Consider the following 12,585-nt stretch of genomic DNA (forward strand, 5'->3'; position numbering starts at 1 on the left):
TGAGCTGTGCTTCACAACCCACTGCATCTCCCAGTTATCCATCAGTAGGTGTTCCTGCAGGCCCCTAAGTGTCAAGAGATTCTGTAGAAAAAAAATGGGTGTGCAGCAGTGGTATATCTAGAGAAGTGTAGATACAGAGGGTGTGTTGTCTGTAGAGAATTTGAGGCTTTTTAAAGTAAGCAAAATACCTCTGTTTTTTATCATCACCCAACAGGCTCTCAACCAGGGCTTTTAGTTAAGCTGTCAATACAAGCAAGAGTCATGGGGTAGAGAATATAAGCCCTCTGTCCTGAAAGAGGGCAGAGTCTACCCAGAGCTTCCTATAGCATCATGTTACAAATCTCTCTGAGTAGCTCAGATTCAAGTTGGCTTCTCCTTACACAGTTGGCCCTCCATGTCTGTGTGCTACAATTGTTCCGTATTGATGGATTCAGCCAAACCTATACCAAAAAATATTGGGGAAAGGATTGCATTTATTGGATATGCATTGGCTTTTAATTCCCTAAACAATACAGTATGGTGATGATTTACATTGTATTTGGTAGTATGACTAACCCAGAGACAATCTGAAGTATGCAGGCAGATAATCTGTAAGTTCTATGCAAATGCTGTGCCATTTTCTATAAGAGACTTGAGCTCCTGTGGATTTTCATATCCATAGAAGGTATTGAAACCAATTCCTCACAGATGTTGAGGGACAACTGTACTATTTAAACATTCACTTTAGCTGGATTTCTATGAGTTCAAGGGCTACCTGGTTTACAGAGCAAGTTTCAGGACAACCAAGGCTACACAAAGAAATTCTCTCTCAAAAACAAAACAATACTACTAAACATTCACTTTAACTATAGTCAATCCCAATCACTTAGATATTTTCTTTTCATACCTTATTGATCTAATAAAGATATGTGGTCTTTGTGTATCCTTCCTTTCATTCTTTCATCTCAGAGTTAGTCACACCTTAGATGAGGGACTTTTCAATTTATAAGTGTATTTGTCCATAATTCTCTCCTTGTTTCTGTCACACAGAGTCCTGTGGTAGGTTTCTCTGTTTGTGATTGGTGAGGGATTTCTCTAGCTGCTGAAATTTTTGTTGGATGTGTAGAATTTCTCTAGCTCAATTTGATGGTAGAATCATACCAAAATCTAGAGGTTCCTACTGCCACACTGAGTTTATATTTGTATATTCTCCCTCCATTAAAAAAAGGTATTAAATCCTTAGCTAGATGGAGCATATACCTATAATCCCAGCACTCAGGAACTACAGCATCAGCAGGATCATAGCAAGATCAAGGCCAGCCTGGACTATGGAGTGAGGTCATCTCAGAGAAAGGAAGAGGGCAAGAGGGAGAGAAGGAGAACTGTAGGCTGCAGTCATGTTGGGATATCCTTATAGTAGTCTCTAGGCCAAGGGTATTCCCATTTGAGTCAACACTTTGAAACAGTTCATAAGGTCAATTTTAGATCCAAAGGGAATCAGGTTTATAGGTGGTAGAGAAATGGGATGACCTGCCATCCTTGTGTTGTGTACTCCATTAGGAGTCAAGCAGATATCCTGTGGAAAGGAAGATTTCTCCAGCATTCCTGCCATGAGGTCATCAAATAAATCACCCATGCGCATTGGCCATTCTCTTCTCACCACTGCTTATGCATGCTGCTTAAAATTCTGACACAAGTAGCCTTCACCTTGTGAATAGTATGGCAATTAACAAAGAAAAGGTAGCCAAGAGCAAACCACATATAAACCCACTATACTAGCTCAATATATAGATTCATAAAACTGAGTGCATGACAAAATTATCTGTGGTTCTAAACTTATGGTGGCTCAGCTGGAAAATCTTGGACTTGGGGTTGGTAAGATGGCTCAGTAGGTAAAGGCACTTGTTACCAAGACTGACTACCTAAATTGAATGCCCAGAGCCCCCATGGTAAAAGGAAAGAATTGTCTCCCAAAAAGTGTCCTTTGAACACCCCCATACATGCCCACACATACATTCTTAGCTAATTAATTAATGAAACAAAGATGTTTTTATTTTTAAAAGGTTTGACTTAAAATCACATAAATAAAATGTATTGAGAATAATCTTAGTTGTGTTATTTTTCCCAGGCTAGTAATGTGTGACTTTTCCTTCAGGTAGGTGAAGAACCAACCATCCATTCCGCCTGAGATGAAGCACCTACAATAGACCAAAAAAATTCCACCCAGGTCTAGCTTCATGAACCACTGAGTTCATTAAGGTGACTTACAGGCACATGAGTGAGGGGTTACCTGCAGCCCACAGTATTTAGGAGAATGTTCTGCCATGGTGTAGTCTATTATCCATGGTCATGGATTTATGTCTAGTACCATCTTGAGGACCTGAATTTCTCGGTTAATTTTAGTTCACTTATATTTAAATAGCCAAGTGTGTCTAATAGCTGTCATATCAGACAGCACCATTTTAAAAATCATCTAAATACAAATACTGAACAACTGACTATGGAATTGGGTGGAAAAAAGAATTGTCTTATTAACACATCAGACACTATCAAAACCATCTCAAAAGCTGAGATAGGATCTTGGTATCTCAAAAAACAAAGCCTTCCCTAGACAGCTAGTATTCTCTTAAATATTCATAATTTGCAATTCATCCCTTGATCCAGTGATCAGAAGTACATTTATTTCCCAGTTTTCCTGTTGTGGATACACAGTAAATGTGGGGCATGTGAACGGGCAAATTCCTAGTTCTGCAAATGGTAGGAATGTGCATTTCTTACCTTGCATCAAGTACGGTTCCTGTCAACCTTGCCTCTGTTCCACCATGGCTTTTTCTTGTAGAGAAGGACTGACCTGAAGCTGAGTAGCTATCTGAGATTATCCGGTCACGGTCTGTGTTTGTTATTGTTTCTCAAGGTAAATTGAAAGAATGGTCCTTGGTCCTCTATGGCACGTCTGTACAACCATACTCCCCCACCAATGAGTTTCCCAAAGTAGAACGCTTCCGCTACAGCCGAGTGGAAGACCCCACAGATGACTATGGTGCTGAAGATTATGCGGGTGAGTTGAACATAACCTAAGAAAGCTCAAGCATGTTCCTGGCATGTGGAATAACATGATGTAATTGACATACTGTAATACGCTTCAAAGATGTGGTACAATGTGCATTATATTCAGCATCTATCCATAGTCTGGAAATTTTTCTTCCCCAAATATTTGTGTGTACATTATTTTAATAATAAATTCATTTAAGTAGCTGTATGTGTTGTCTACACAGATAGCCAATCCTGTGACTATAGGATAATATATTTTATCTGATTTTTTTAAATTCTTTTAACTTTCATTGATTCTTTGTGAATTGCACATCATGCATTCTAATACCACTTATCTCCCCATCCCCTTGCAACTTCCCACCTCCAAAACAAAACAAAATTTAAAAAAAAAAAAAACCAAACCAAACAAACAAACAGACAAAGAAAAAGAATCTCATTGTGGAAGCCGTAGTGTGGCCTGTTGACCACACCGTTTAGTGTAGTGGGAAGTTTCTCCAGTCCTTGGGAAGTTTCTCCAGTCCTGTCTGGCCCTGAGGTCCAGACAAATCTCTCCGACCGGTCCCACAGCCACTTATAAAATAATCCGCTAGCTCACACAGTGCAGCCTGCAGCAAAGAACGGGGCCACTTCTACTCTCGGGTCCTCAGATCCAACTCACCTGCACTCACACCACCAGGGCCACTGGTGTATGTTATCTGTGATTTGAGACACAAATTGCTTAGAATTATACACTGATTTAGACAGGTTTGAAGAAGTAGGTTTCCTGTCTTTGCATATATATATATATATATATATATATATATATATATATATATATATATATGCATATATATAATGAATATAATATGTGTATACATAGAGAGAGTTAAGAGAGAAGGAGGGAGAAAGAGAGAGAGGGAAATGGGGAATTCATTAGAATGGTTTACAGGCCTAGTGGTCCAACTAGTCCAACAATGGCTGCCTATGAATGGAAAGTCCTAGAATCCAGTACTTGTTCATTCCATGGGGCAGGAGTCTCAGCTGGTGTTCAGTATATGTTGGAATCCCAAAGAAGTGGACTCTGATGCCAGTGAAGGAATGAACTTGCCAGAGAGAGCAAGATCAAGCAGGCAAAGAGAGCAACCTTCCTTCTTCCATGTCCTTTATGTAGGCTGCCAGCAGAAGGTGTGTCCCAGTTAAGGGTGGATCTTCCCACCTCAAGAGATCTGGATTAAAGGGGTATCCTTCTACCTCAGAAGATTTGTATTAAAAGTGGGCCTTCCCACTTCAAATGATTTAATTAAGAAAATAAAAAAAAACTCCCAGGTGTACCCAGCCACTTGGGTTTTAGTTCATTCCAGATGTAGTCAAGTTGACAACTAAGAATAGCCATCACAGAATATATCTTAAATTATTTCTTTAGATGGAGTTTTGTTCTGAGATTATGGCTACAAAGTGGATAATCAGTTTGAATCCTCAGTGGAAGCCTTCTGTCACACGGAATTCCAGACAACCATTTCAGGCTACACAGGCCAGTTCAGGGGTGCTAACAGTGCTCATTCTTGCCAGCCTTGACTGGAAAGAAGAAAAGGAAAACTGAACATGGATATTTTCAAATGTTTATAGCTTTGGTTGGTAGTAAGCCTAAATGTGTTTTCTCTGTAGTTCTCAAGATTAAATATCACATTGTTTACCCATTTTTTTAAAGGGGATAGCCATTCCCTTCTTATAAGAACTCAGTAAGCTACTGCCTTCCCATCATCTTACAGCTCCTGAAAACACACCCTCAGCTATCCCTTTCCAGAGTGACTTTTATAATGCATTGTTTCACAGAAAATACCAATAGAGGGTGTGGTTTGTACTTTATATACAACATTTTTATTGCTGTTATTTTCAGAAATTTTATCCTTTAATATCAGCTAAATGTCCAAATGTTTTGTCTTGGTAATCTCTTTATGTTTCTCCAATTGGCTGATTGGTTTGGTTTGGTTTGGTTTGGTGTATATAGTGCAGATTGAAACTAACTTTATTTTCCAAACAAATGTGTGTCATTGACTGAGCAGTTGCCCCCTTTATCAACTCCAAAGCTTTCTTTACAACAGTGTAGTGAGTTCTTAGATCAAGGTCTCTGCTGATCCACTATTTCTAAGTCATCAACATAATAATTCCTAAACCAATATCACCTGCTCGAGTGTCTTTCTTGATTTTACTTTCATGAGTTTTTCTTCCTCTTTCTCTTTCTTCTCTTCTCCCCTGTTGTCCTACTTTGCTTTCTGTTGCTATGGAGAATGAAAAGCAACTTGGGGATGAAAGGCTTTGTTTTAGCTCATAGTTTATAGTCCACTGAGAAGGGAAGTCAGGGCAGGAACTCAAGAGCCATGGAGGAAGGCTCCTTTTCAGACTTGCTTTCCTTGGCTTTCTCAGCTTGTTTTCTTATACACCTCATGCCCACCTGCCCAGGGATGGCACATCCTACAGTGGCCTGGGCACTCCCACAGCAATCAAGACAATGCAGTATGACATGCCACAGGCCATTCAGATGTAAGCAGCTCCTAAGCCGAAGTCCCTCTTCCAAGATGACTAATCAAGTTGACAAAAAATAAAATAAAATAAAACCACTGACTTCTCCCCCTTTTCTCCTCTCTTCTCCTGTGCTGGAGCCTGGCACACACATACCCTACCTTCAACCCCTGTAGTCTATTTTAATATTTGTCAAACATCTACTTCCAGTTTTCATAAAGATCATTGTCCTCCTCTTCTTCAGATGAAATTTTAAATGACTAAAGTCTCAGTTTAGTTTCCCATTTGAACTTAATTGGAATTTACATGCAATCTCATGGGAAGACTTATTTTTGTTTTAGTCTTCCATATAAAATAGAACATGCACCATTTTATTTTTATTTATTTATTTATTTGGTTTTACGAGCGGTGGTGGCACACGCCTTTAATCCCAGCACTCGGGAGGCAGAGGCAGGCGGATCTTTGTGAGTTTGAGGCCAGCCTGGTCTACAGAGCGAGATCCAGGAAAGGCACAAAGCTACACAGAGAAACCCTGTCTCATAAAACCAAAAAAAAAATAAAAATAAAAAAAATAAAAAAGCACCATTTTATTGAAATCATTTAGCCTGATGTAATTTTCTTCTTTTTGTCATACTTAGTTGTTTTTAATATTGTTGCCCTTGTCATGGAAAGTAATCCCACACTGTTCCACTATGTATAGTAATATTTAGGAAGTCTGCTACCCTACTGCATTATTGTCTTTTCTCTGAATGTGTGGCCCATCTTTTTATTTAATTTATATGTTTTGAAGTCAATTTTCTAATTTTTTTTTACTTTATTTCTGAATCTTGTCTTGTTGTATTGACAACCAACTCTAGGGACATCCTGCCCTTTCAAGATATGACACATAACATCATTTGCCAAAGCTCTGCCTAATAAAGAAGTATTTATAAATTGAAATGTGATGTATTTTTAAACAAAAAAAAAATTGTTCCTTTAGTTCAGGGATTCCCCTCTTGATACTGAGGTAAACATTTTTAGTTAATTATTTGATTAGAATGTCTTAAATGTGCAATAGGTTCTTCTATTGTAAATAGGTAGTATACCCTGGAGTCAATAACATGCTTGGATAATTAAGACCAAATGAGCTAACCAGAGCTAGATTGTGTCAGCTTTTGTCTCATCTTGTTTTGCTTTGAGCTTGTCATGTTACTGTTTATATTATAACTAGAAACCATTTCATCTTCTGTGACAGGAGAAAGGGTATCCAAAATCATAAATGGAACACAACAGTAAATAAGCTATTACTCTCTCTTGTATCCCAATTTTGACAAATTCAGATTCAGATTTGGTAATGTTAAAATTCTGAGCACAATAACACATCCTTGTCTCTTTCTGATTACATTTCTAGAGCATTGATGTTGGCACTTGTAAGAGAACAAAGACAATTTTATGTCACCATTATCCTGAAATTCACAAGGCTGCGCTATATCTGGAACAATTTAAGATTGCAAAAGAAGGAACATGGTGTGTGAACCTGCCATACATACACCTTTGGCACATATCACAATACATATTTGTAGGGTTTTTAAATGTATAAAAATATCATCTAATGAAAATTTAGGGCTACCTATGTCTGTCTGTCTGTCTGTCTGTCTGTCTCTGTGTGTGTGTGTGTGTGTGTGTGTGTGTGTGTGTGTGTGTGTGTGTCTTTAGCCTTCACTAGAGGCCAATCTGATTAGAGGCACAGGTGACCGTATCACTGACTCTCAAAGACTGTAATATCCGCAGCTGTCTTAACTCACACAACACAGTCACCCCTCCCCTGGTGTACAGTGGTGGATGGCTGAACTGTCCCAAGTTGTACTAGCTGTGAAATTTAATTTAGAAATCAATTTAAGACTCTTTGGGAAAGAGAAATAAACAGTGTTGTCAAATGACTCTTGGAATTAATCAGGAATGCCTTCAAGCCCTCAGAATTTTAAAATCACTTATTCCATTCAGACCATGAGGACATTTCAAATACATGATTTGCTTCCTTTAAACAGATCTGTACTAGACCTCTGGGTGTTTCTTGATCCCAGATTTCCAAGCCATGTGATTCTGGGCAAGCCATTGTAACTCTTAGAAAATCAGGTTCTCATCAGTGACTAGCATATCTTTTTCCAAGTCCTCCTACCTGAGTTCTAGCATTTTATGTTTGTGTGATATAATAATTATAGAGCCTAATTCTCTAATGGTTAAAAGAGACCTCAGAGGTTAAGCAATAAATCACTTTGATTAAAGCCAATAGAATTCAAGTACTTCTGATTCCCTTCACCTACATTTTGCATATTTCAAGAAATTATGTATAGGTATTTAAAACCACAAGAATTTTTGATGTGAAGGAGCTTAAAATTAATGAGTCCAGATATACTAAAAGTTGGAGATCAAGAAGAAAAAAGAAAATATTTCTCTGAATTACCCATGCCATGCTCTGTGCCAGTCACAGCACAACCCACTCCACTGGTGTACTTTTTGCTTACTATAAATTGTCTCTCATATAATACCAAAGAACGTGTAGCACAAGAACTTAGGAACCTTCATCCTAAGTGTGGACTTCTTTAATCTGGTTGGCAGTTTTGAATTTATATGTCATACCTTCGTTGAGCTGCCCTTTGATCTTCGGTAGAACACAAACTTAAATCTTTCTGTGCCTGAAGCACTTTTTGATCCAAGACTAGGGCCTGAGGAGTTGGTGCCATATACCATAGTGATATTTCATGACGGCTGTAGTATTTCAGAGATAACTCAGTGTCTTTAATGACCTTAGACAAGATGCAAAATCGTCTCTAGGTGTTGAGTAGAGGTTTTTTTGTTGATAATCTAACTTGTCCATAAATACCATATAGTTATTGCTATGCATGGTAACTACAGTTTGCTACAGTGGAGCTGATCATTGGAATACCAAATGCTTATTGTCATTCCCAAAGCCCCAAGGCTACCATATGTGATATAAACACCAGGACATGCCCATAATTTATATTCTTGACTCTTCAGCAATTGACATTTTGCCTTCAATCAAGGGTTCTGTCTTGAGCTTATAGCTACATTGACCGTTGTTCCTCCATCTTAAAGAAATTGTCACTGCATTGTGGCAAGGGGCTAAAATGTCTTATTCTATTCCAACTTCAAGATTAAACTGACTTACTAGCATCATTTTCTTTTTCTAACTTCTGATCTCTTTTTGAAAGGTCCCTGTGATGCTGAATGCAGTGAGGTTGGCTGTGATGGGCCAGGACCAGACCACTGCAATGACTGTTTACACTACTACTACAAACTGAAAAATAACACCAGGTAAGAGACAAGCCGTATCCTCACATGTTCCCTAAAGCATACCCCATATGTCCTAGGCATTCCTGTGGGGCCAACCACATAGAGGATGCATACATAGTGCTGTATTCCCAGGTTCCCCTACCAAGCTCTAAGTATAAAAAGGATGTTCCTGCTGAGGCTCATGACAGTCCTGTCATTCCCAAGGGTGAAAACCATACTGATTTCCACAGTGAGAAATTGGCATAGTTTTTAGTTACCTTTCTCCTTGCTGTGACAGAGCAATTGACAGAGGCAACAAAAGTAAGGAAAAGCTTATTTCTGCTCACAGTGTGAAGAGACGTAGTCCATCCTGGCAGAGAAAGCATGACAGCTGGGTCCAAAAGGAGCTGGTCACATTGTGCCCATCATGAAAAAACAGAGCAATGCTGGTCATTTCTGGTGTTCAAATGACTTTTTGCTTTTTCCCTCTTTTTAATAAGCTGGGGATCTTGCCTATATTCAGAGTGGATCTTTCCTTGTAGGTTAAACCTCCTTGTAAAAACCTTCACAGGCACATCTAGAGCTAATTCGAAGTTGCTCCAGGTTGACAGTGAGGATTAACCATCCCAGGTCTACACCTGGTCAACTCAAAACTAAAGCATATTACTGTTAATAATTACATCCCACCTCTGATCCTCCAAGACTCATAACCCTCTTATAATGTAAAGTACATTGCATTCTTACTCTTTAAGAATCCCCTGAATCTTCACAGACCTAACAGTATTCGAAAACCTAAAGTCTCTAAATTTAGACTTTTTACATACTTACTCTTAACTGTAATCCCTTATAAAACCAGGTTCCATACTTCCAATATATAATGGCATGGAATATACATTCTATTTCAAAGTTGAAGAATTGGGGTGTTGCAAAGAAAGATCAGACCAAAGCAAGATCAAAACCCAGTAGAGCAAACATGGAATCCTGCAGCTCTAGTCTAGTGTCTGGGTCCCTTGTCACAATCTGACCTCCAACAGTCTTGGCTATGCCAACCCCTCTACTTCTGCCACCTGCAACACATGTTTCCTCTCTCATAAAATGGCTCCATTCGTTGACTATACCTTTCTTTCATGAACATCCCAGAGTCCTGGCATCTCCAACATCCTAGGGTCTCCCTTGTGTCTTAGGCCTTACTTTCCCAGCTTCACACAGTACCTCTCAGAGCCTCCTTGCAGAGAATCTGACCTTGCCTCACACTGACTGTCCCTAGCAGCTTTCTGGAACCTAGATATAAGCCTCCATAACGTTGTAATGCTTGCCCAAAAGGGCCAACACTGTAAATGATGCTGTCAAGTTCTGGTGTGAGTTTGAAATATAGCTTGACCCCCATTTACCTCAGTTGCAGTGGCCTCTGTGCCTTGGCAGTTAAACATATGATGAAAAGGCTTCCCTGGGCCATTGTTTTCAGCAGGGCATCATGTCAGCACCATTCTCAGCTCAGTCAGCCTCATTTCAGATGGATTTGCATTTTCCCGAGTGAGAGCATGCAGTGTGGGTCTTCCCGAAATGGCCCTTTTCATGCTCCTCCAGGAAGGAGTGTAAGGTTTCAGGGACCTCTCAGAGGATTAAACCTCTGTCCTTAGTGATGGTTTGAAACTCCCTTCCTGTTTTTCTCACCCAGGCACATGTTTCACATCTTTTAGCTCTCACTCACTCTGACCAGAGTAGTAAGCAGTAACCGTACCACAGCATGGACGTTAGGCTGTCTTACAGTTTCCTCCACCAAACTGCTACAACTTTTTATTGAGCCTCACTCAAATGCTCAGTACCCAGAGAGAGTGCAGTTCTGCCAGAACGTACTATAAATGACCTCTAGTGCAGGTCACATGGAGTCCTTGTTTCCCTCTGAAACCTCAGACCAGGCCTCTGTTGTCTGCATTTTTCTCAGCATTCTGGTATGATAAATTTCTGTGGGGGTGGCCCCATCAGCTCTCCTTGGAGCATTTGGTGCTTCTGTAGCCTGAATTTCCACATGCTCAAATGTTTCCATATTCCTCTTACAGTCCTGTAACTACATGGTCAGGTTTATCACAGCTGATAACCCCACTCATGATACCGATTCTCTGCATTAGTTGCTTTTCTCTGGCTGTGACAAAAATACCTGTCAAAAGCAAGCTAAAGAGCAGTTTGTTTTGACTCCCACTCTGAAGGAAAATAGTTCATCGAGATACTATAGGCGTAGTGGAGAGAGCGTGAGGCAGTTAGCCATGGTGAGTCAGCACTCAGCTCAGCATAGGTGCTCAGCTTCCTTTCTCCTTTTTCCCTTTGTATTCAGTCTGGGACCCAAGTCCATGCATGGCATGGTGCTACCTACATTTAGGGAGGGTCTTCAACTCAGTCTCTGGAAACTATCCTCATAGATGTATCTGTAGGCGTAGCTCCTAGGTGACTCCAAATTGAGTCAGGTTAATGCAGAATATATGCCATGTAACTGCAAATGCTTTCTCACTTTTGGAGGCATGGTGAGGTGAGACCAGCTGTGCACTTAGCATGCTGGTCTTCTCCTTTAGTGCTTTCTTTTGCAAATTAGCAAATTAAAATTACATATATATTTATGAAATACCACATGATGTTGTACATTGTAGGATGACTGAAACTATTCAATATATATATTCTCAAATGCTCATTATTTTTTTGTAATGAGAACATTTTAAATTGACCTTTCTAGGAATTTTCAAGTATACAACATGTTACTATTAACTCGAGCCACCATGATGTAAAATACATCTGTTGAACTGAATCATCCTGTCTGAAGTTATGTTTGTCCTTCCTGGACATGTGAGTGCCTGGGCCAGACATACTCACTTTTTACATTCCCTAACATGTGACCATTCATACTGGTCTCTGTTCTTAATCTTCCACTGTAGGCATTGAAATAGAGCCTGTGCCTCTTAGCCTCTGGTTTCTGGCTATGCAAATATGTCCCCGTGGATTCAAGCTACAAACCAGCGCCTGCCCACACAAAGCCCATCCAACCAACATCACGTCTTTTCCAGCCCAGCTTACCTTCTCATCCTCTTTGAGGCAAAACTGTGTTCTAGGAACCGTGCTCAGGCTCCTGAGCAGATACAGCCAAGCTCAGGTCCTGTTTAAATCCATGCTAGATGTTAAATGCCTCCAGGAGAAAGGCTCTCCGCTGTCTCGGTGCTGGTGCTATCTGCTGTGCTAACCAAAACGCCTGGTGTTCACTTGGTGCTCAATAGGTATTTAAATAAGTAAAGCCTTGCTTTCAGTTATAGATAATTAAGGAAGCTGGCTTTTTTAAAGAAGAAGGTTTCTGGTGAACAAAATTGTGTGTGTGTGTGTGTGTGTGTGTGTGTGTGTGTGTGTGTGTATGTATTCATTTAGATAAGAACACAGCACATCTACCTACATGTACACACAAGCCATATGACAAATTTCACACAGAAGTGGACTGAACACATTATTTTAATGATCTTTTCCATAAAGCTATGGCCTGTATTTGTTTTTCCCCAGATTCAACACCATAGGCTAGTTCTCGAGATTCAAACTCCAGTTATCATTTCTTTCACATAGCTAGACCTTGACTAGAAGATAGCAGACAATGAAATACCTGTTTACTGTGTGTGGTGCTGTCTAGCTGCAATGCCCCTCCGACTCCCTGCACAGGAGGAAGCTTTACCAGGCAGATTTGGTGCCTTGGATCTGGTGTTGGCATCCCAGCTGAAAATTAACCTTTAAGCTGCAGGCAACTGTTGACCTTTC

The 12,585-nt window shown here is 39.9% G+C and overlaps 1 protein-coding gene across 1 annotated transcript in view; it reads left to right on the plus strand.

Moving 5' to 3' along the window:
• Pcsk5 (proprotein convertase subtilisin/kexin type 5) overlaps positions 1-12,585 on the plus strand; it is a 456,194-nt gene that overhangs the window by 288,101 nt on the left and 155,508 nt on the right. Inside the window, 2 exon segments of the mRNA XM_052762773.1 lie at positions 2,894-3,037; positions 8,742-8,844. Coding sequence (XP_052618733.1) covers positions 2,894-3,037; positions 8,742-8,844 — 247 coding nt within the window.

The sequence above is a fragment of the Peromyscus californicus genome, unplaced genomic scaffold (assembly GCF_007827085.1).
Source record: "Peromyscus californicus insignis strain IS unplaced genomic scaffold, ASM782708v3 Scaffold_4__1_contigs__length_199733344, whole genome shotgun sequence".
In the NCBI taxonomy this organism is placed as follows: domain Eukaryota; kingdom Metazoa; phylum Chordata; class Mammalia; order Rodentia; family Cricetidae; genus Peromyscus; species Peromyscus californicus.